At 51.5% G+C, this 21,783-nt stretch overlaps 1 protein-coding gene across 1 annotated transcript in view; it reads right to left on the reverse strand.

Moving 5' to 3' along the window:
• Positions 1–7,514: 7,514 nt before the first annotated feature.
• Positions 7,515–21,783, reverse strand: part of GRIK4 (glutamate ionotropic receptor kainate type subunit 4) — a gene marked incomplete at its 3' end in the record, with an annotated part of 104,973 nt that continues 90,704 nt past the window's right edge. The window contains exons 13-19 of the mRNA XM_082778040.1: positions 17,155–17,264; positions 14,930–15,103; positions 14,415–14,580; positions 12,395–12,620; positions 10,960–11,088; positions 8,344–8,462; positions 7,515–7,880 (exon numbers count right to left, since the gene is read on the reverse strand). Coding sequence (XP_082634166.1) covers positions 7,515–7,880; positions 8,344–8,462; positions 10,960–11,088; positions 12,395–12,620; positions 14,415–14,580; positions 14,930–15,103; positions 17,155–17,264 — 1,290 coding nt within the window. The remainder of the gene's footprint in view (positions 7,881–8,343; positions 8,463–10,959; positions 11,089–12,394; positions 12,621–14,414; positions 14,581–14,929; positions 15,104–17,154; positions 17,265–21,783) is intronic.

Below are 21,783 nucleotides of genomic sequence, written 5' to 3' on the forward strand. Positions count from 1 at the left end.
GGGGATTAAGGAGGGTGCTAAAGGTGTGAATCCTGTTAGCCACGCTGGCCTAGCCAAGCTCCAGCATGCGAGAGCCCAATCCTGAGAGATGCAGAGCTCTCGCTGCTCCCACTGAAGTCAGGGAAGTCCCATGGACTCGGAGCTCAGTGTGGATTTGGGCTCCATAAGACACAAAGTGAGCACATAAATCCACAGCAGCACTGTCTCGCGGCTGCCTGGCTAATAACTTTAAAGCCCGGCTTCATTTAGTACTACCGCCAGCTGATCAACTCCAAGCAGCTTCTCGCTAGACCATTAATTTAAGGTAACAATTCACTAAGATCTTTGGTTCCGCACAAGTGCTTCCCAAAATCACTTCTTTGGTCTCTGTCAATTATCTGAGACTAATGCAGCTTGAAGTTACCTTTTAGAGCAAACATTACTCTGCTGTCATAATTCTAAAATACTATCAGTAGCCAAAAGATAGGAAGGATGCTGCTTTCAGCTCCAGAAAGTCAGGCTGCAAATTCAAATGGAGAAATAAAAATAAATCAGAGCTGGTGCAGACTGAAGATCAATTGGATTTTCATAGTTTGGGAATTGCTAGCCGTGTTCACAGGACCAAACGGACCTCGAGCCTTTTATTCATCCGATTTCATTTTCTGGATGACTACTATTAGATAAAGGCAGGTTCTCAGGTGCCTCTGCAATGCTACCGGCCATCAAATTATATCTGGCAAATCAAATCTCATGCGCTCGGGGCTGGACTCGCTGGCTGGCTGCTCCCTCACCCTCTCCACCACAGCACAGCTTCTCTCGCTGTGCTGGGGGCAGCTGGGCAGCCTCGCTCTCTTTCTTCTTCACCTGCAGTGCCCAGGAGGCTCCTGCTGACCCAGCCTGAGCCCTAACAAGGGCAAATTCAGGCATGAGTCATGCCCATCTTTCTCCAAATGGCTCAGATCTGCCCGTGCAGTGCAGCAGTGTGTGACACCCACTTGTCACCCTGTTTGGGACGTATCTCCACGTGGATCACTACTTCCATTCTGCTAAATCAGGCAAAAAGGGAACCAGCAGACAGAAAAGAGTGCAGACGTGGAGATGGCTGGGTCTTCTCCTGCCAAATGCTCTGGGTTTGTAAGTAGTTGTTACGACGAGACCTAGAATTGCTGCTGCTCTCTGATTTTGGAATGGGACTTTGGCTGGGAGCGCAGGGCAGAAAGAGTGAGCTGTCTCTTTCTGTCTTGTGTGCATAACAACTCCATAACAGGTCTGGATCTCACTTGGAGAACGATGCTGGCTGAGCATGTAGGCTGCCAGCATTCATAATAATTAACCATTAATGTTAGCAAACACTTGGCAAATCTCCACCAGCTTTCATCCCAAGCTTTCAGAGTCCTTTGCAAACATGAACAGATTAAACCTTGCCAGACCCCCTCCAGTCCTACGCATTAATCCAAAACATTTCCTTCATTTCTATTCTTCGATAGGGTACTTAGTAACCACCGTGAGGCTCAGGAGGACTTGGATCAGCCCCGTTTCATGCAGCAGAGCTGAGACCCAGGGCGGCACAGGGCCGTTTCCAGAGCTGTCTGCTGTGACAGCATCACCCGTCACACCTGCTGGGGTTGGTGGCATTTCGGCCATCTGGTTTGCCATCCTGCTGCTGCTTTTTAACATCTCCTTGAGGACAAAAAGAAAGAAATAAAATAAATAAAAATTAAAAAATAGGGGCTTCATTCCAGAATGATGATTCTCCCTTGAAATACGATGTCCACTTGAGGGAATTATAATGGAATAGCTTGTTCAGAGCAACTACTGCATCTGCTAAACCAGCAACTTTCTCCACAAAGGCACTCTGTACAAGCATTTTATGCTTTAAGTTTAACTTCAAAAAGAAATATCCATCTACCTGGCCCGGTCACACAGCCAGCAGTGTGCCAGGGCTGTTTGAAATGGGTAGCAAACAAACTTTTTTTTTTTTTTTTCCCAAAAGAGCGATTTGATTTGCAGGACCTCGTAGCACAGACATTTGGTGGCCTCCTCCTATGCCTGGCTCCCTACCATGCCATGACCTCCATTTCGGCTGCCCGAGGGCTAAAGACATCGTGGCTGATCCATGGCCAGGGAATAAAACCAGAGGCTGTGTGCTCGTCTACTTGTCCCAGTTTAGTTCAGCAAGCAACAATCAGAGCATCCTCTACGGCTGCTCTCAGGAACGCGCAGGGGTATTTGCTGTAGACTCTGGAAGAACAATTGGTTTTAGGCAGACAGATCAGTCATCTTAGTGCTCACCTGGGAATAAAAGGTCTTTTTTCTTTTCCTCCCCCAGTTCTTTCCCCTCATTTGCATTCGCTTTTGGCTTAGAAATAAATTGCTTTAAATCTCGGCTCAGCAAGAGCTAAGCCTGAAAAGCCAGAGGACTACATTCATGAACATTTCCTGGGAGTTCAGGCAAAAGCCGACCGGAGACATTTCTTTCTGAGGCTGAGCAACACGAGGAGGAGCATTTGGGGGATGAATAGGAAAGAGAAAGGTGCTTGGAAGGCAGAGATAGGGGAAGAAAAAAGAAGGTAGATAAGAGGTTTGAAAGAGCATGGCTCTTGCCCATGGTGAGTCTAAATTGCCTTCTCCTCACCAATGCCCAGCCATTTTTTCTCCCCAGTACCCTAAGCTCAATACCTGAGAAAGCGAAAATGCAGCCGCCACAATAAGAACAACAAAGAGCCTTGGTCCACACAAAGTGACTGAAGCAGGAAAAATGTAATATTTCAAAGCAGCCTAAGTCAAGACACGAGAAATGTTCGGCCTTTCAGCCGCAATAAAACATTGTTTATCACGTTGCAAAGGGTACTTTTTTAAACACAAATGGCCATGCAGCGCCTTTAATACATGGAGATATTTCAAGATAGGCATGATATAGAAAACCTAGGCAGGAAATATGTCCTGGCTAATCTGACAGTTATCTCTTTTACAGCCAGCTCCTGTCATTTCAGTCTTTGGGAACTGCCAGCTGCGTTGATAACTGCAGACCTAAACATAGCAGAGGAGAAAGCCTTTGTTAATTACGCTAGCCTCCTTCATTTTGTTCTGATCTGGCCTTTGCAGGGCTTTTGGAAAGCTGCTGCTCTGCTGCACGTCCCTGTGCACCGCCAGCCCCGAGGCCACTGTGGATCGTGGCAGGGCAGGGGATCCTCCTGGGCTGCTTACAGAGAGGAGCTGTGGCAGTCCTGCCACAAACCAGCCCATTAACTCAGCTGGAGCACGGCAGATTCCCCTTTGCAGGAAAAACAAACAAAAAAAAAAAAACAAACAAAAAAAAAAAAAAACAACAAAAAAAAAACTCCCTGGAAGCTGAATAAACCTGCCCATTGTCTGATCCGGCAGGGACAGGGCTGATTTTCCCAGTGTGGTATCAAGTTCCCGAGGAGCCTATTTATACCGAATTCATCAGGGCTACTTTGTACCCAGGAGAGCCCAGCTCTGTATTTTCAATCAGTTAGCGGCCATCAGACTCTAATGGGCTTGCTGGAACCGTGGGTGCTTTGTGCTCTGCCCAGCAGGCGTTTCAGCACGCTGCCCCACTGCTCTGCCACCTCCCTTCACGTTGCAGCTCCTCCGTTCCTTCCCCATGGTTGCTTCCAACTCCTTTTGCACATCTCTGGCCTGATTCTGCCTCCCTCTATGCCCGTGGGGCAGCAGGGCATCTCCCTGGCTTTGGAGACGTGCCCAGCCGACGAGGTTTACAATCTGGCCTCCATCTGATGGGCAGGGCAGCCTTTTCCCTCAAGTCGAAGCCATATTTTATGCACCAGGAGAAATTTCATCACTTTCGGTGTGTACACAGGTGGAGGACAGGCAAGAAACAAATATATTGCAGGTAATTAATCTCAGAACTAAACAGGAGCTGATGGAGGGGACTTCTTTCACTCGTGTCAGCCAGTTTGTGACACCATCACCCACTGCAGCAGCCCATCTTTGCTTCTTTACTCTTTCCTAAGCTTAGAAACCAGCTCAGCACCAAGGAGTCCTCGCCCACAGGTCTCCTCCTTTTCCTAAAGGGTATCCTTGCCATTCAGACAATCACCCCAGAACCACAAAAACTGATCACCCTGTGCCCACAGCTGCACTTCCCAGCACTACATTTATCTCCACCTGCTTATATATGATGCTGGGTCTTCCAGACCTTTTCTGCAACTCAGGAGCTCAGCAAAAAAAAAAGCAAACCCCACTGGCAGCTCTTCTCCTTGCCTCTTCCATTGCCCTTTGGGTCATTTAGCTGGTGAAACACTTAAGGTTCAAGAAGCAGATTTGGCATGGCAGAAGCAGGGAAGCTTTCTGTGGATCTGAAATAACTACAAATATTCCTATCTTTCATCTCTCACAGGACACAGAAAAACCCTTTTCTATTTTGCCTGTGCTACTTGGTTCAGTAAGTGCCCCCCAGCCTTGCTAATACCCTTGCCCGTGTGACCTCAGGGGATAAAGCAGCTTTGTATCATTAGGTGAAAATGGCCCTGCCTGGACAAAAACCACAAATGTGGGGTTTTAGCGCAGGAGGAGAGATCCCTTTGGTTAGGAACCTGCCTGAGTGCAGCAGGGCCAGCCGGGAATGGGGGCTGGAAAACAGCCAGGGGGGCAGCAGGAAGATCAAGCAACCTGGTAAGAAAGGAGAAAGCAAGGTATTACATGTTAATTGATCTAATCTTTGGCTCCCGGTGGAATTTGCAGAGATATCTTACTAGAATTTCTCAAGTTTTATCAGGAGACAGCCATTCTGGGAAAGTGCCTTTTGGACAGCAAAGCGCTCTAGATCTTGAACCACATTAGCATCGAGCAAAAGAAGCCCCACAATAGTTTCAAAGATGAGGGCAGAAAGTGGGAGAGAAAGACCACGAGAGATGTAAACCCATCCTGGGCATGCAAATGCACCCGAACACGATCCCCAGGTGATGTGCAGATTGGCGTCTCTGCCAGGGGTCCCTCCAGAGGGTAAAACCTGTAGGTTTTTACCAGTGAGCCGAAAATCCAGGACCCTCCAGAGACACTAGAAGAGGTACCCAAAATGACAGCAGCTTTTATCCATCCACCACATTTCTGCTCTGAATGCAAACACTCTGAACATAGGGGGAAAAAAAAAAAAAAAAAGATTGTCAGAGGGACATGAAAAAAGTCTCCTTAAAATCCAGACGTAGATATAAAATGGTATATAGGTGGAACAAGCTAACAGGAGAGATAAAAAGCAAAGATGGAGAGAAACCAGGTGGTTTCTCATCATTTTTTCCTGACATCTCCTGTCTGAGGAGATGACTGCAAGATCTTTGGAGAAGCAGAGGAATAATGCCTGGCTCCGTCAAGCTCCCTCTTTATTCACTGTGGTGATGGGGTGAAAAAACATCAGGTCTGATAAATGATTCATGGAGCCTTTTCTTCTGCTAATCTGTAAATAAATTTTAAAAAGCAGCTTCTTTTTGATGAATATATTCCGCTGCTCGTACAAACACGTCGGCCTTTAGCAGCAACATCGGTGCTCTCAGACATCTCTGGCGCTGCTCTCGGTACTTGGGAAGCCCAAACCAGCTCCTTGCCGAACTCCAGGTGGTGGCTTTGCTGCCTGGCACCAGCTGGGGACCTGTCCCTGCGCCCCCCCGGGCTCTGGTGGAGCCTGGCCTCATCTCCAGCCTCACGCTGACACCGTCACCTCTCCGCTTGGCCATGAAGAGGGAGGCGAACATCCTCTAACATCCCGTGGATTTATGGATGTGGAGGCACGAAGGGACCTTTGTGGACATGACACATGACGTCCTGTGTAACAAGCTCTAAATCCTCTCCTTCCTGCTGTGCACGTTTTGCTGCTGGTTGTGTGGAGGACACTGATTTCATGCACTGCTGGAAACCATCAACAACCCCAACATGCCCACCACCACCAGGGCATCGCTCCCTACCCGTCCTCAGAAGCACCAGCTCCTGCAGGAGATAACACCACGGGTTCGACCTGCTGCACCTAAACCTCAGCACTAGTTAACTGGTTTAGGAAGGCTGTAGCTTCTTTTTTTCTGTTGTCTCCTGTTCCCATTCAGGTACAGATAATGGCAGCACCTTGGGCATGGATGCAGTCAGGCAGCAGAGACCTGGGGACAACCACAGCACCTCCTCCCTCCCCGCTGGGTTTCTCCCCAAGCAAGACATCTCGTGACTTTTTTGAGTGTGGACGGGGAGAAGAAGAGGAAAATAAGCATAATTATACAAGGACATCTTTTATTTCAGTACATTCAAGACAAAAAGAAAAGAAAACAATTCGAGAACAGGATGTACCTTCACTCAAGGCTTTATCTCCCCTGCCCCTCTCCATTTTCCTCTCTTCCCTTTTACAATCAGAAATTGCATAGAATTTGTTTTTTCAATCAGAAAATTCAACTCGTCGCCGTGAAACCCACGTCTGCACCGAGCGGAGGGCGAGCTGCTGCTGTTGCTAGGGAGGTGAATATTGTCCTCGCACAAGATCCCACCCCGATGGGGTTTCTCCGACACCACATGTGGCACCGTCGCTGCTGGACGCGGGCAGCGAGCTGCCCTGGGCGCTGCGTGGGGCACGGGCAAGGGGAGCTGGTGGGAAGGGTGCTCCCTCCCCGTTCCCTGCTCTCTTTTCCCCCTCCTCCAAGGGCTCCCCGACCCACACCCCAAAAAACAGAAGGGAATTTAAAAATAAAAAAAAAGAAGAAAAAGCTGAAGATAACCCCAGAACTAAACGAAAGACACAGAACCCCTGAAATTCCAGGCGTTTCAAGGCCTCTTTGAGTTCACTGTGTTGGTTGGTTGGTTTTTGGCATTTTAATATATATATATCTATGTATATATATATATTTGTATATATATATGTACGTTAACAACTCCTCGGATGGGCATTCAGCACGTGCTGTTCCTCGCAGGGAGCACGTCCCATCCCTTCCTCCTTCTCTCAGGCCGCCCGCCCCGCTCTAGAAAGGAAGAAGTTTAGCACCTGGAACCCGGTGCCTCGGAGACTAGGTCCTGGAGTACCCCAAACGAAACGAAACGAAATAACAACTCCTCCCTTCCCGTCCCTCGTCCACGTCAAAGAAAAAATCCCTCCCCCCGCCCGATGCGAACGCCCCGCTGTGAGTCTGTGTGATGGGGAGACAGCGGCCTTCCTGCTGGCCTGGGATGGAGAAGCTCCAAGAAGAACTCTCGCCCTCTGGGTGGGCGATGTCTGCTACACGAATTACCCACCGCGTCCCCTCCTTCCCACCTGGGAGCTGCGTGGGGACGGCTGCTGGAGGCAGCCCAGCCGGAGGAGCTCGCTCCTGGTGCCTCGGGGTCCGGCGAGCCGCGCGTCCTCTCCAAAGCCCACCCTCTGGCCGGGCTTGTGCGTCAGCCCCAAGGCGGCCTGCCGTGCTCTGGAGAAGCTGGGTAACTGCTTTTAATTTAAAAACGAGTTTGACATTGTACAAGTCCGTGTTCTGTAAAATGGAACAGGACCCTCTCGGCCCACCCCGGCTCCCCCCAACCGCCCCCCGGCTTTACTCGGGCTCGCTGCTGTTGGTGGTCTTCTCCCACTCCAAGCTCTCCTCGCTCTGCGCGGGCGAGCCCGGAGGCGGCCGTGCCCGGAGCCCCTGAAACCTGCGGCACTCGGGGCAGACGCGGATGTGCGTGCAGCCCCGGGCGACCAGGGCAGCTTCTTGTGCCAGTCTTTGTGCCAGGGGGTCTGGCTCTCCCCCACTGCACAGCTTCCCGTTGCTGAGCGTGGTGGTGCTGCGGGCTCGGCGCTCCTCGGGGATAACGGGGCGAGTCCGTGCCATCCCCCCTCGCCTCCGACGGGGGTGGAAACTGTCCTTGCAGAGGATGATGTTGCGCAGCTCCGTCACCATTTCTTGGCACACCGACACCTGGAAGGCAGAGCACGCTGCTCACCTAACCGTGCTGCAAGCCCAGCCACCCTGCTTCTGCTCCAGATCCTGATACCAAAATGCTACAGGCTCAGGTTTGAGTTTGGCCACTGGGTTTTGGTACCAGCGCTTGGACCCTCGTGCTTGTTTTACCCAGGAGGTTCCACCTCTTGGTGGAGACCCTACTGGATCTCCAAATCAGCTTGGGATCCAAACCTGTTGGAGGCAGAAATTCTCAGATGTTCCAGACTCCAGGAACCTGGATCCAGTACCTGGGTCTTGTGCACCTCTGATCCCTTCAACAGCCGTTGGAACACCCCTACAGCCTCAAATCTTAGGGTGCAGGCGTACGTGAGATGTTCCTGAACTTCAGACCCCTACCCAGAGCTCTCCTGTGTTTGAGGTCTCAGCACTAGGAATGCCATAAGCACTTCTATCCCCTCGGGACACTTTCGGGTCCTACCTCTGACTGCTCAGAGTGCCGAAGGCTCCACAGAAATTCCAGCATTGCCATAAAAATCGCTACGATTAAGCCACAGATGAGAACCACGAAGATTCCACCAATATTCTCCATCCCCAGGCCTGAAATAAAGCAGAAGAGACAACGCTGTGGGGAGGCAGGTGCAACATAAATTGCAGGCATCGTTGTGCAGAAATCCCAACCCTTTGCTGTTAGCATTGCGCACACCCAGCCAGAGACCAAAACCACGGAGCCAGCACTTGTCCTATTAATAGCCGGCTGCATGACTCAGATGGCAAACCAAATGACTTGCAATAACTGCACGATCGAAGACGCATTCTCAGAAATGATGATTTTGCAGATAAACAGCAAATACATTGGAGGCAAGTACAAAGCAATTTGTGGACAAACCGAAAACAGGGGGGAAAAAACGGGAGATCAATCGGGTACATTAATCCCTGCAAATTATTCACCCAGCTCTAGTTGCTTTGAACTTTGCGACAGCAGATGAGCAATGCTGTTAAGGAGGCAGAGATGAGGAAGACAAGAAAGGGCTTTAAAGGAGGCTGGCATTAAGAAAACCTCCTTTGATCACATTACAAAGTGCTGGTGAAAAATGATTACAGCTGCTTGTGTTGCAGTATCAAGGAGAGGTTCCAGACAAGACCACGACCCAGCGCTGCTTGACATGACTTGGTGGCCACATGGGGATGTTGCCCAGGGGTACCTGGTTAGGAACTGCCAGCCCCATCCTACACAGCTTGTAGGACACAAACCTCACTGCTGGAGGGAAAACCCAGCCCTCAGGAACCCACCCTGAGCTTTCCACATGCCAGGGATGTCACCTTGCTTCCCACCGTGACTCCTGTCCCCCCAAAACTGCCCTGCAGAACGGGACCGAAAGGGTGCTGGGGCAGGAGCAGATCCAGGGAGCAGCACCTGCCTCTCAGCACATGCTGCCCAAAAAAACAGCTCTGCTCTCCTTGGCTTTTTGGGTTTGGGTCTCAAGTGGCCAGGGCTCCTGATTGGGCTGATTACTAAAAAGCATGCGGTGTTTTGCACCGAGGTGACGGTATGAGGCCATTACTCAACCAGCGCATCTATAAAAACCTTCCTCTCCCCTCTGTAACATTAAATCAAAGTGCAAGAATCAATGATTTATTGACTTAATCTCTGCATGGCTTTTAGACATTAAATCTCACCAAAATCCTTGTAAATCGCTGACCTGTTTTGTTCTAAAACTTAAGAGGTCACAATCCTCCCTCCTTCTCCATCATTCTTTTGGCATTGCCTCCAGAGCAATCCAGTGACTCTGTAAATCAGCCCATCGCAGAGACGTTTCCACTAAGACAGCCATCACAGGGCAGAAAACATATCCCATAATCACAGTTTAGACCCAAGATAAAGGCCATCCTCTCCTCCCAGCATCTCTCAAATCTGAATTTAAGGCCAGGATCAGTCTCTCTTCATCCTTCCATGGTTCCACCTGGGTGTCAGATCAGATACCCATTTCCAAGATCACCAGAGAGGGATTTCTTTCCTCTGTGGGCAGTTTTTATCCCCTTTACTACCTCCCTGCCCAAATCCTTGAAAACACCTACGCTTTCTCTCTGATAGGATACAGCTGGGGATTTATTAACAAGGCGAACAAACCACCAGAACCTCCTCCAATCCCTGTTCCACTGTTAGGTAGGTGGAAGAAGAGCCTCCATCCTGCCTGCTTGCCTTCAAACCAACTATTTTATTAGGTTGTTGCTTTGGCACAGCACCTCCTGCCTCCAAACCACCACCTAGGGCTACACGTGGGGCAGTAGGAGGGATAAGCAGCACCCCATCCCTTTGGGGCCTCATCCGGCCAGCTCGCAAGCTGCACACACACCCCGACGTCTGCTGCAATGTCAGGAAAACATGAGCACAGTCGTGCAGCCAGCTCGGCTCTGTCTCTGCACTCAGAGAGGCCAGAGGACTCGCCTTGCGGCTGGGCACTGCTGGCCTCCCAGAAAATGCTCGCCGAGGAAAGGGCGACTGCCAACACGAAAAGATGCAGCAACTGCGGGAAGCTGGCAACTGCTGTCATGCTGGGACATCAGCCTAATGTGGTAGCTTTTATGGCAATTTGCATAGCATTACCCAAAAGAATTTGCTCCTCAGTTTACAGATGTAGTAATAAAGTCCTTGTGTCCCTTCCCTCAGCTGTCTGAAAGGCGCTTTCACTCGGAGCCATTAAGCAGCGGGCCTGCGGTGGAGATCCATCTCCCTTGCAGGAACCCAGGATTTTGGTCTGATCCCTTCAGCCATCCATTTTCCCATGTAATGCTGCAGACATTCATTAGAAGCTAATTTCCCCTCCATATGCCTCCAATATTTGTCATTTGGTTGTTCCGCTCTCTTTGCCCCAGGCAAAAACACACAGCATGAGGCACCGCAGAGCTGTTTGGCTTTCTCCTTGAATTGTGAAGGAAGGAACCTCGGGTCAGGAGAAGGGGAAAAAGCGATTCTCTGGCAGAAAACCCAACAGTGCACACGTGTGGATGGACCTTCATCCTTGCACCACTGCTAAGGATGCTCTCCTACCTCCTGGTCCCTACGGTGAGCCACGGGCGGAGGGGCGCAGCGTACCTTTGGCCCTGTGGTCCTCCTCCTTGGGACATTTGCCTCCTTCCCACCACTTGCGCTTCAGGATTTCCAGGCGGTTGTTCTCCTGCAGCTGGAGAATGGCCAGGTCGAACTCGTCGCGGAACACGGAGCCTGCAAGAGCAAGAGGCAGGCGCTAAGGCACCGCTCCAGTCCACCCCAGTCCCGCGCGTTGCCCTGCCACCGGCCTGCCCCGAACGCTCCTCCCGGCACCTTGGGAGCTCTCTCGCTCCGTGCCAGCCCTCGAAACCCACTGTTCCCCTGCTGGGGCTGTCCATAAATTCACCTCATTTGCAGGCAGAAGTTCTGCCTGCATCCCAAGACCCAAATATCGCACTTAAAGGAGTCTGTAGCCAAGGAGAGCTTTGCTAGCCTTGCTCTAAGGCTCCTGTTTCAAACTGGTGCACTAAAACGGTGCTGGATCCAACCTGTGCTCATGGGAGAGGATGCTCAGCACCCAGCCCCACTGCAGGCCCCGTTATTCCTGGGGCCAGAGCTGCAGAAGAAGGGCCGTGGGAACGGCAGCAGCTCTCCCGGTAACTCTGCACTATTGTCCCGGCGAGCAGCTTTCTGCTCCTCTTATCTGCTACGATTTCACTGCTTAACAAGACAATGTCAGAACAAATTTAGTCATGAAAGTACGGATTTGTACTCACGATCGGGTTACCGTGACTTTACAAGCTTACTCATGTCAGCTAAGCTCTAGTGGCTGCCTGTGTGAGGCTTCTTGCGTCACTCAGCTCAACTTTGTGTGGCTACCTGGGGTGCTCAGAGGTCAGGGACCAGGCGTCGAGCCTGAGAGACTGGCCCAAAGATCAGCGATCGTTTTTGGATAACAACCGCTACATCCTTTTCTTTGCTGCCCTGGGAGATGGGGTTCTCTTGTTAGCTCTCCTATTCAAAAGACAAAAGCCCTGCATTTGGTGGAACCTGATCAGGAGGTGAGATAGGACTGAATCGTCCCATTCTCTGTCCAATTCTCTGTTGGGGAGTTTTAAGAACCACCAGCTGTTAAGACGCTACAGGAGTTGCACCAGCATTACTTTCACAGCACTTCTGAGGTCAAACGAGAAGCACAAAACGATTCAAAACCCACTGGTTCAAAAGGGAAACAGTCAGCAAAGAGCATATATGCAGAAAATAAGCAGCAATTTTGAAACAGCTTTCACACGAATCATTTAAAGAGCCGCAGTCACGTGTCACCTGGCTCCGGACCAGAGCAGGGTCTCTCACATCTGGCCCTGAGCGTGCACCATCAGCTGCAGTGCATTTGATTTTCCTCCTGAGTTTAAAAAAACCAAAATGACCCTGGGCAGAGCCGTGAAACGTGACCTCGGCCTTAGAGCCGGTTCAGCCTTTTCAAATGCTCCGGTCCTCTGCTGACAGCGGAGAAGGACTAGAATTTGTCTTCACTGCCTACCGACGGGCATGCCAATCCCGTAGCCCTTGGTGTCCAGAAGGCCCCCGACCTGCGTGAGGTTGCAATTGCGCTGACGATAATACTCGTTCATGGTGGACTCCAGCAGGAAGGCGTAATTGGAGTTCAGCACGCGCGCGATCCCTTCCTCCGTGCTCTTCACGAAGACGCTGGGCTGCTTGGAGTACATGTAGTTCCACATCCGCTGGTACGTCTGGTAGCGGGAGTTCTGCCGGAGAGAGGAGGCAGCACGGATAAGTGGGAGCACGTTACGGGGATGTACACCCCCAATTAAACCCTCTTGGAAAACGAGGGTCCCCTTTCGTGATGGAAAAGGGAGTCGAAACAGATCCGGTGCATGATTCGCACACGGCTGCCTGCCCTCCAGTTATTCCAACAAGATTTAGAGGCCCAAATGTCTTGGTGGATTTGAGACTTTGTTGGCAAGGCTGGGCATGAAATGCATACCTAATCCCAATTAGTTCCATCACGTCTCTTTGCATAAATTCAGCTTGCAAAAAATACAGTTTCCGTAACTGTATCGCAAACAACCAAAAACAGCCAGAAGAAATAGCTCACGGATGGCTTCTTTAAGCCACTGAACGCTTCCCATGCCCTTGTGCTCAGCAGGCCACCAGAGCCAGACACCGCCAGCCCAAAATGAGCACCGAGGTCTGGGCACAGAGTCAAAGCTCTCTGGAGTTTGTTGCTCCCTAAAATGTGGATTTTGCTGCAGAAGGGAACCAAAGTGCCTGTTCATGAGAACTGGAGGCTTTTGGCTCAATGGAGGTTGGATGCAAAGCAAGGTGCTGCGGGGCAAGGACAGCCTCAGCCTTGCCTACTCAACCTGCTGCTGCGTTTGAGTCACCATCCTGACACCCAAGGCAAAGGGATCCCAGCAAATGGGGCTGCAAATGGTCCGGGAGCACCTTGCACTCATTTCTTTTCCACCACCAGCTACTCCAGCATGCACCAGGCAGTGCAGAGCCACAGACAGGGTTTTAGCCTTCAAAGTCTGCCTGGGAAGAACCGAGTGCCTTGTACACAGACACTTTATTCACTTGGGCTCTTCGGCTCATTTTAGATGTGACGTTCTGCTTGGAAGCAGCTTTTTGCCAAACCCCTGAAGGGCAGAAAGTTAGGCTGAAAAGCTCAGGCTCGCTTGAGATGTTTCTCAGGCTTCTTCCCAGTTCAGCTCAGACTCAGTGGAAAAGAGGAGTGAGAAAAGCTTTCTCTCTTTCTCTCCTCTTGGTATTTCAACATGTAATAAACAAATAATCCTCGAGCAGTTCTGCGTACCATCAGAGCACCGCAGAAAGGATTCACTCATTTGTTTCCCTTCTGAATCCAGGAGGGAAGCCAGACATGAAACTGGGCTAAATAGCACGTATCGAGTTTGCACATGCTTGACTTGTGTGTTTTCAGTGCCCCTGACCCCTTGCAAACTCCGCTTTGCACCAGCACATTTCCATAAGCTGGCCTACCAGGGGACTGCAAACATTTCTTTGCTTACCCAACCTGAGGGACTCTCACAGAGAAGCTAAGATCACACCAAACATGCACAGGGACGTGGAAATACAACCGCAAACGCTCGGTTGCTGAGGTCCACGCTATGCCATCGCTGACACATGGATGTGCACGGCTTTCTTACCTACGTGGTGGGGAACTCCAAACATTAAGTCACTTTCTGAGTCTGAGCAGGAAGGTCTGCTCCTCTGGGATGAGCACAGATGACCTGAGCCTAGTCCTCCAGCATCCCAAAAGCATGCTGGCTGCTGCCTTACAAATCCCTGCCTTCCCTGGCCTCTGCTGTGCCACCTCCACCATTTACCCCATCGCCACCCACGGTGGAATTAGCCCTGTGCGACCAAACAGCCAGGGAGCTCCCCAAATGTCTCCTCAATGCCAGAAACCAGGCTGCAACACACCAGAAAGAGGCCTGGCAGGCTGGGGCAGCATCCAAAGCTGACCAAAGGGTGCCCTCCGCACCCCCTGCCCCGCTGAGCAGAAGAATGGGGTTTACTTGGAAGAAGGTCATGCTGGAGCCGCCATGGATGGTGCCGTACTCGATGGCTGTCTGGTCAGCCAGGTCATCCACGGATTCGATGGGGACATCCATCCGCTGCACGGTGAGGAAGGCTGCCAGGTTGGCCGTGTAGGAGGAGATGATGATCAAGGTGAAGGCCCACCTAGGGAGAGAGGAAGAAGAGAGGACGGTGAGAAACGGTGAGCTGAGAATAGAAACATTAGGGTTGGAAAAGCCTTCCAAGATCACCTCGTTCAACCAACGTCACCACCAATGTCACCACTAAACCATGTCCCCAAGCACCACGTCCTACCTTTCCTTGAACACCCCCAGTGATGGTGACTCCACCACCTCCCTGGGCAACCCGTCCCAACGCCTGACTGCTCTTTCTGAGAATAAATCTCTCGTTTCCAACCTAAACTTCTCCACGGGCTGGGTCTGACCTCCATCCCCATCCCCTGCCTCCATCAGACCCCGAGGGCTGCCTTCCTTTCGAGGAGGGTTGACCTTACCAGACTCCACTGACGCAGCGTGTGGACAACGCCTGGGGGGCGATGGTGGAGCCTTGCTGCATGAAGCCCCCAACGGGAAACCACAGGCTGTTGCCAAGTGAGTACTGGTTGATGAGGAGGTTGCATCTGCCTTGCGAGCAGGGGTGGGGGCTGTACCACTCATACGGCGTCAGCCTGAGAGGAGAAATAACAGGTAGCTCAGGTAACTTGCCAGGAAACGGGGCACTTGGGTGAAAAACAGCAAAAAAAATAAATGTAAAAAAAAAAAAAAAAAAAAAAAAAAAAAAAAGCTGAAAAGCCCTAACTCTCCTGGAAGCAGATTTTTTCTGAGGAGGAAGCTCTTTGCTGTCAGTTGATGCCCAGGGCTCAGAGCTGTGTGAAATGCCTGCTCTGTGATTCAGGAGCCAGAGGTTTTGTTGTGAGACTTGCAAAAGTTTTGCGAGGCTGTGCTAAAACCTGGCCAAGGGCTGCGGGGAGGCTGAAGGCCTACGTGTGAATTTGTAACGCAGACAAGAGCAGCAATAATAATTCCAGAAGCGCATGGTCTCGATGCGGAATGGAAATCAGGCAGCTCCTGCTGTGTTTCCTGCCAGACAAGGAGCATCCAGGGGAAATTCCAAAGCAAAACACATGAGACCTGGCCGAACATCATCATCAAGTAAGAGCTGTCACAAAAGGTTGCTCTAAGAAGGTCTGGTTGCCCCACGAAGGTCTAGGTCTAGGTCCCAGGTCTGGTTTGAAGCCAGGTGCTGGTGTTTCAAAGCACCACAAGCTTTCAGCACTCACAGGGATGGGACAGGGGTGGGAATCTGAAACAAATGACAGCACGTCACTGAAGTGATGGCAGCCCGGCTCTCGTTTTGGGCTGTTTTCAATGCTCGCTTCCCTGGTTGCTAAGAAAGTTGTCTAAATCCTACGCTGCAGTTCATTGTATCGCTGATGGTTAGCAGAGCCGGGCAGCTTATTTTGGGGATACTGCAGTACAGCTGCAGGGCTGGGCCAGATTGTGCAACATTTCACCCAAAAAGCTGTCAGCTTTCAGCTCTGCCTCTCCCATAACCTCCCATAACCTCACTGCAGTGCTGGTTATGGAGATTATTTCCTGAAGACTTGGTGCCGGGGCCCAGGACTGGCAGTAGGACAAGCACTGAGCTGGGATAGTGCTTTGCAGTTTGCAGGGTCAGGAGCTCTTCACGGCCGAGCTCAGCATCCAAACCTCTGCCTCCGGAGGAATCCAGGTGAAGGCACCTTGCTGGAGGAGGATGTTTAAAATGAGGAGAGGGGCTGGAAGGGCACCACATCTCATTCAGCAGAGTGCCTGGCTGCTGAGGCTGTAACAGGGTTCAAAAGCAGCCTTAAAGCCCTGTCAGCATGATGACTTCAGCCATGCTAAGGGACCGAGTGGCAGCACCGCTCCATTTTCGTAACGAGGACTGGGCATTAGCCATGTCCCGACGCAGTGCACCTCCACCTCGGTGTGAATCTCCAGCTCAGAGCCTACCTGAGAGCGAAAAGCCCCGCCTGTGGCACCAACCTCCAGCAGTTTGCCACGAGGTGAGGGCAGGCAGCCCTGCAGCACAGCCCCTGGGGCGCTGACCCTGGACCTCGATGGGAGACGCGCTGCGGAGAAGTGCAAAGCGCTCGGTGACATTTTTTAAGGCTGATTTAAATTAGTCATAGGGAAAATGAACTGAGAGCTGTCAGGCGAGGCTCTGCACGTCACCTGGGAGGCTCTGGAGGGATATTAATGAACTTTCCTTTCTGTACACACTGCGTTTTGAAGGCCTGACACACGTCCTGCACTTCACATTAAAATCTCTCAACGCATTCACTGGCATCTGCCCGTCATGGTCGAGACATGCCGCGGGGTTTCTCTCTTGCCATCCGAGAACCCACAGCCAGCAGCACCATTTGCACAGCCCCTGCCCTGATCCCAATCCCCTTCCCACTCTTCCCAGGCAGTTTTTGGCACCACAGGGGCCACGCACGCTCCTGTGCCCCCCAACCCAGCCATAACCGTGGCCACCCAGCGCTGCCACCTGGTGATGCTCTCCCAGCAAAGTCCCCGTCCCCAGCTAGGAGCTGGGACCACCCTGCCCCTATTTCTGTGTCCCCTGAGCTGGTGGCCTTGGGGACGTGCCCACGTGCGGCCCCTCGCCACGGGGCTGGGAGCGTGACGCTAGATGGCACCGCGAGGAAAGGAAAGGCGGCGGCGGCCACATTACCGAGCAACCAAGAAGAGGACGCAGCTGACGGCCAGGTAGGCGAGCAGCATGAAGAGCCAGACGCCAGGGGAAAAGGGGTCCAGGAAGGAGAAGTAGCCAGGCTTGCGGCCCTGGAAGGGAAGCAAAAGTGAGTTTGAGCTTTTTTTTTTTTTTTTTTTCTATAAATCGAGCAATTCGTTCTAAAAAGGAGACAAAGAGACGCACTTGGCCTGATGGTGACAGTGGCTGGGAGCGACAGAAGGGAAATAAAATAAAGAAAATGGAGATTTGCAGAAGTCTCACAGGGGTGAGACACGGCCAAGAGTGAGTGCGCCCTGCAGCAGCTCCCCACCGGGATCCCTCTCCTAAGTCCATTCCCCCCCTACAAAAACAAGGGTTTTTGTTCCTCCAGGCAAACAAACAGGTGAATTGATGGCAAAGCATGAAAACCACAGCCCTCTCCTCGCTGGCAGGGCGTGCAGCACTGCTCGTATGGGGGATCTGCAAGGGGGGAGCCCACGGTCACCCACCAGGCTTCACACCACACGTGGTGGCTGCAAAGGGGCGCCCCTGGGTGCCAGCAGTGGGTGGGTGGGAGTGACAGAGTGGGGAGAAAACATCTTAATGCAAAAAAGAAAAGAAAAAAAAAACAACCACCTTTTGCAATATTTCTGGCTTGCTTTCTTTAGCCTTGAAATGTTCCTGCTGTACAAAACTCAATAAAATTATTACTTTTATCTCCGAGAACACGATATTTTTATCTTCAGGATGCGTCAGAATTTCCTGCTTCTACCTCAGCAACACCACCTTGGGAAGGCACACCTTCCTCCTCCCAAAGTACCCCCCAAGCTGCACAAGGACATTGCCACCACCAAAATCTCGTCGAGTTTAGCGACGTCGGTACAAAGGGAGGATCGATTTCTGGAAGTTTCTTGCAGGCTGAACACCTCCCGTTCCGCTGGGAGCATTTCTGCTGCCACCACCAGCTCCGTGCACGCGGCTCCTCTGCAGCACAGCCTCCTCGGGAGGGGAAGCAGGCGCTGGTTTATCTCTGAGCAAACCCAGCACCACACAGGGGAGAGGCAAAAAGAGGGAAAAAGCCACAAGGGTAAAGAAAACAACCCCCCCCCAAAGCTCTCTGTGCAGTTTGTAGTACCTCTGTGGAGCAGAAAGTGTTTTGTTTAGGCACCGTGCACATCTGATGCTCCTCTCCCACCGTGTCCAGGCACCATTCATTGGGCTCAGCACTCCTCTTCGCTTACTGTCTCCTCCAAAAGGCTCCCAGCAAAAACTCACAACTCCTAATGTGGGGCTAAAAGGTTGCGTTAAGGCTGCGCAGAGGTGAGCAAAGTCAGTCCTTGCACCACAAAACCTCAGGCTTCAGGGATTGGAGCCCTCATTTTTCTGTAATCCACTGCCTCCCTCTGCTCATGGCACACGTAAAGTAATAAACAGCAGCCGGTAACAAAAACCACCTCACTGCAATTGCTGTAGCAAGCCCAGTGCCTTGGGTAGACCAAAGCATTTTAGAAGTGCACTTAATCCCAAGGCAGTGAACGATTTTCTGTTTTCACAAAAGTCCCCAGGAAACATAGATGAGTTTTGTTTCCTTACACAGAGACAAGAGGGGCATTTTAAATTCCCTTTTTTCTATAAAAAGACTGTTTTACTACTGAAATATTCCTACACTTATGCAAAAACTGAATTTCACAAGGTCTCAAAATTCTTCTGAAGACTGAGAAGTTGCTAGAAAAGGCAATAGTTGTTGCACAGAGACCTTCCTCTGACAAAAATATCTAGGATGCTGTGATATTCTCAGCTCCAGTCACCAGCTGGGACCGTAGTATCTCTGAAACCTTCTACAGCAAACTCTGCCCTACAAAGAACTCCACCGTAACATCTCGTCCTTAAGGGCGAGAGGAGCTGGAGTCTGGGATCTACAGTAGTATTTTCAGAGGTTGTGGCTTGCTAAGCCTCGTAACAAAAAGATGAGTTAGGAATTGGTGGTACAGACCTTCCCACGTCCATTTTCGACTCATGATGCCAACTGGGAGCCAAGGGTGGGTGTTACCAAAGCTTCTTCAGCAACCACACAGCTCTCCTGAGTGCCCCACGTACCCCTAATCCCCTTCATCACCTAAAGCAAGGCTTGTTCCTCTGCCTCTCCCTCCACAGGGGTTTGCAGGCTCAGGAACGAGCTTGGGAAAGGGGAATCACAAGGTGGGAAGGCTCCTCCTGCCCTCAGCCGAGCAAACGGGAGCTTCTCCCAAAAGAAACCCATCTCCGAGCAGCTCATCCTTCCCTGGCATCCCAAAACCAGCAGGGAATTCCCAGGCATCGTCAGCATCTCAGCCAAGGCTCCCTCGTGAGATGCTCCTGTAGCAAAGACCCTCTCTGTAATTAGGGCCTCAACGTCTCCTCCGTGTTTCCGGGGCAGTTTGTCAATAAATTATGCTCATTAGGGAAATTGCGTTGGAAGCTTGAAGTTCCAGGCTTGGCAGCGAGTCTCTCCTGTGACTTGCAGCAGTAGTAGTTCTGCTTCTCTTCAGTCATTTCCAGGCTGCTGCTACATATTCTTTTCATTCACAGTCGTGGATAAGAATAAAGATATTCTGTTCCCACGGAGGGCACAAACTCTCTCTTATCTGTCTGTTTTGAAGATGGGATTGACAATATCTGGTGTCTGTCGGATATTTTTAGCAGGTCCCAGTACAGCGTTGTTAATTGGAAGAGCTATTTTTCCTGGAATAGAAACGTTCAAAGTGCCCAATAATTGATGAAGGCCTCCTGCAGATCCTCAGACGGAGGCAAGAGGGATTCACTCACCCTCTTCGGGGGTTCCTGGAAGTCCTCGTGCTTGGCCAGACAGGGGGTGGGTTTCTGGAGGGGGCAAATATTGGGGTCAGAGCCTGACTGTGCGGGACATGCGAGGAAAAGAGGAGGAACCAAATGTCCTGCTGGGTTCAGCAGTGCTCAGGCTCATGGCAGACACTTTGAGCTCCTTGTTTGCCCCCCAGCACCGCCGGGACAGCCTGGAGGGACTGTCTGGGGAGGAGCCATGGAATCGGTGCCCCAGTTCTTGCATCTCCTGCAGCAGTCAGAGAGCCCCTTTGAGCTCAGTTCACCTGCCCTGAGCTCAGCTCTTCCCTCGTGCTCACTAAATCGACGCTTTCCCATCTCAGGGAGAGCACAGCAAAGGCTTTCAGGGCTGATGACCTAGGACCATGTGCAAGCTGGTCCCTCAATGTCCCTCAATCCCGTCCACAGAGGCAGGTGTGAGCAAAACCAAGTGTGTGCTACAAACAAAGCAGGCTCCCAACATACCTCCGTGCAGGAAAAAAGCGCCAGGCACCTGCCAAGGAGGACCTGTCATCACCTCCTGCCCTCTGCAGGGCCCACCAGGATGGGAAGGCAATAAACAAAACGAGCCTTTTCTCCTCGCAGAAAGCCTATTAGAGCCCCTGCGTCAGAAATCCATACTTGATTATATCACAACGAGCGGAATTGAGAAAAATGACAGCCCCATTTAAAGCTGCCATCTTCGGTTATGTGTGATAAGAGACGCAGCGTGGTGGCTGGGCCGGGTGGGTGGGGAGGAGAAAAGGGGGAGAAAGCATTAGCAAGCGGAGTTGTATGGAAATTAAAATGAAATGTCATCAGGCTGGGAGGAGACTAGGGCACGGAGGCTACTCCTCGGCAAGAGATGCATTTGTGGTTATTTATTAGCCTCCGTCGGAGCCGCGCCGCGACGAACATACGTCAGCTGCAATTTCTGACATTGCGGAGACGTCTGCTGGGGTGGGGAAGGGGAGGGAGGGGCAGGGCAGCCGCCCACAGCTGCTCTGCATACCCCATCCTTCCAGGAAAATGGGAGCGATGAGCTAAATGCATATTTACCAGGATACTGAGTTAATTCTGCCCAGCTCTCAGCCCCACTCCTCAGCGCAGCAGGAGAGGCTGGGGACCCCCTGCCATGGGGTCCTCACGCCGTTTGAGGAACAGGACCTCGCTCGAGGTTGTGGGGTTCATCGGAGGCAGAACACACACGGGACTCAATCCCCAAACTTTAAAACCCGTGTGAGAAAGTCAGGAGCTCGATTATAATCCCAGCCAAGTGATGCTGGCAGGAACACCCCCGGATGCACGGGGCAGCTGGCAGCAGGAAGGGAAAGGTCGCAGGGCAGGGACAGTTGCTCACAGCTGAGCTGCCGAAGCTTAAAGGGTCTGGCTCCTTCTGATCCGTTAACTACTGATCCTAAATTCTGCACGTACCAGAAGAAATGGAATTTTAACTAGATTTTAATTACTTGTTTGTTCTTGGCAGGAGCAACTCAGCGCGGAGAGATGCGTGCGCAAGTTTGTTTATGCTCGTGCAGAACACTGCATCTCCAGCAGCCTCGCGAAGGGAGAGAGGGGGCAGGGAGAGGCAGCTCTAATTGTTTTATCCTTTTGGCTGCTATTGTTGAGCTGACAGGAGACCAGGACTGAAATTCTCAACCCATTCAGCATCGCACAAAGCACGTTGCAAAGCCCCGGGTTGGGAATAGAAGGACGTCCCGTTGCGCTCACCTTCTGCAACACCTGGGAAATGGGGGCTTGGAGCTGCAAAGCCCCTCCTGGGGGCTCCCCCCCAGAAGCTGATGCAGGAGC

Source organism: Aythya marila (assembly GCF_965140915.1).
Source record: "Aythya marila genome assembly, chromosome: 23".
Taxonomy (NCBI): Eukaryota; Metazoa; Chordata; class Aves; order Anseriformes; family Anatidae; genus Aythya; species Aythya marila.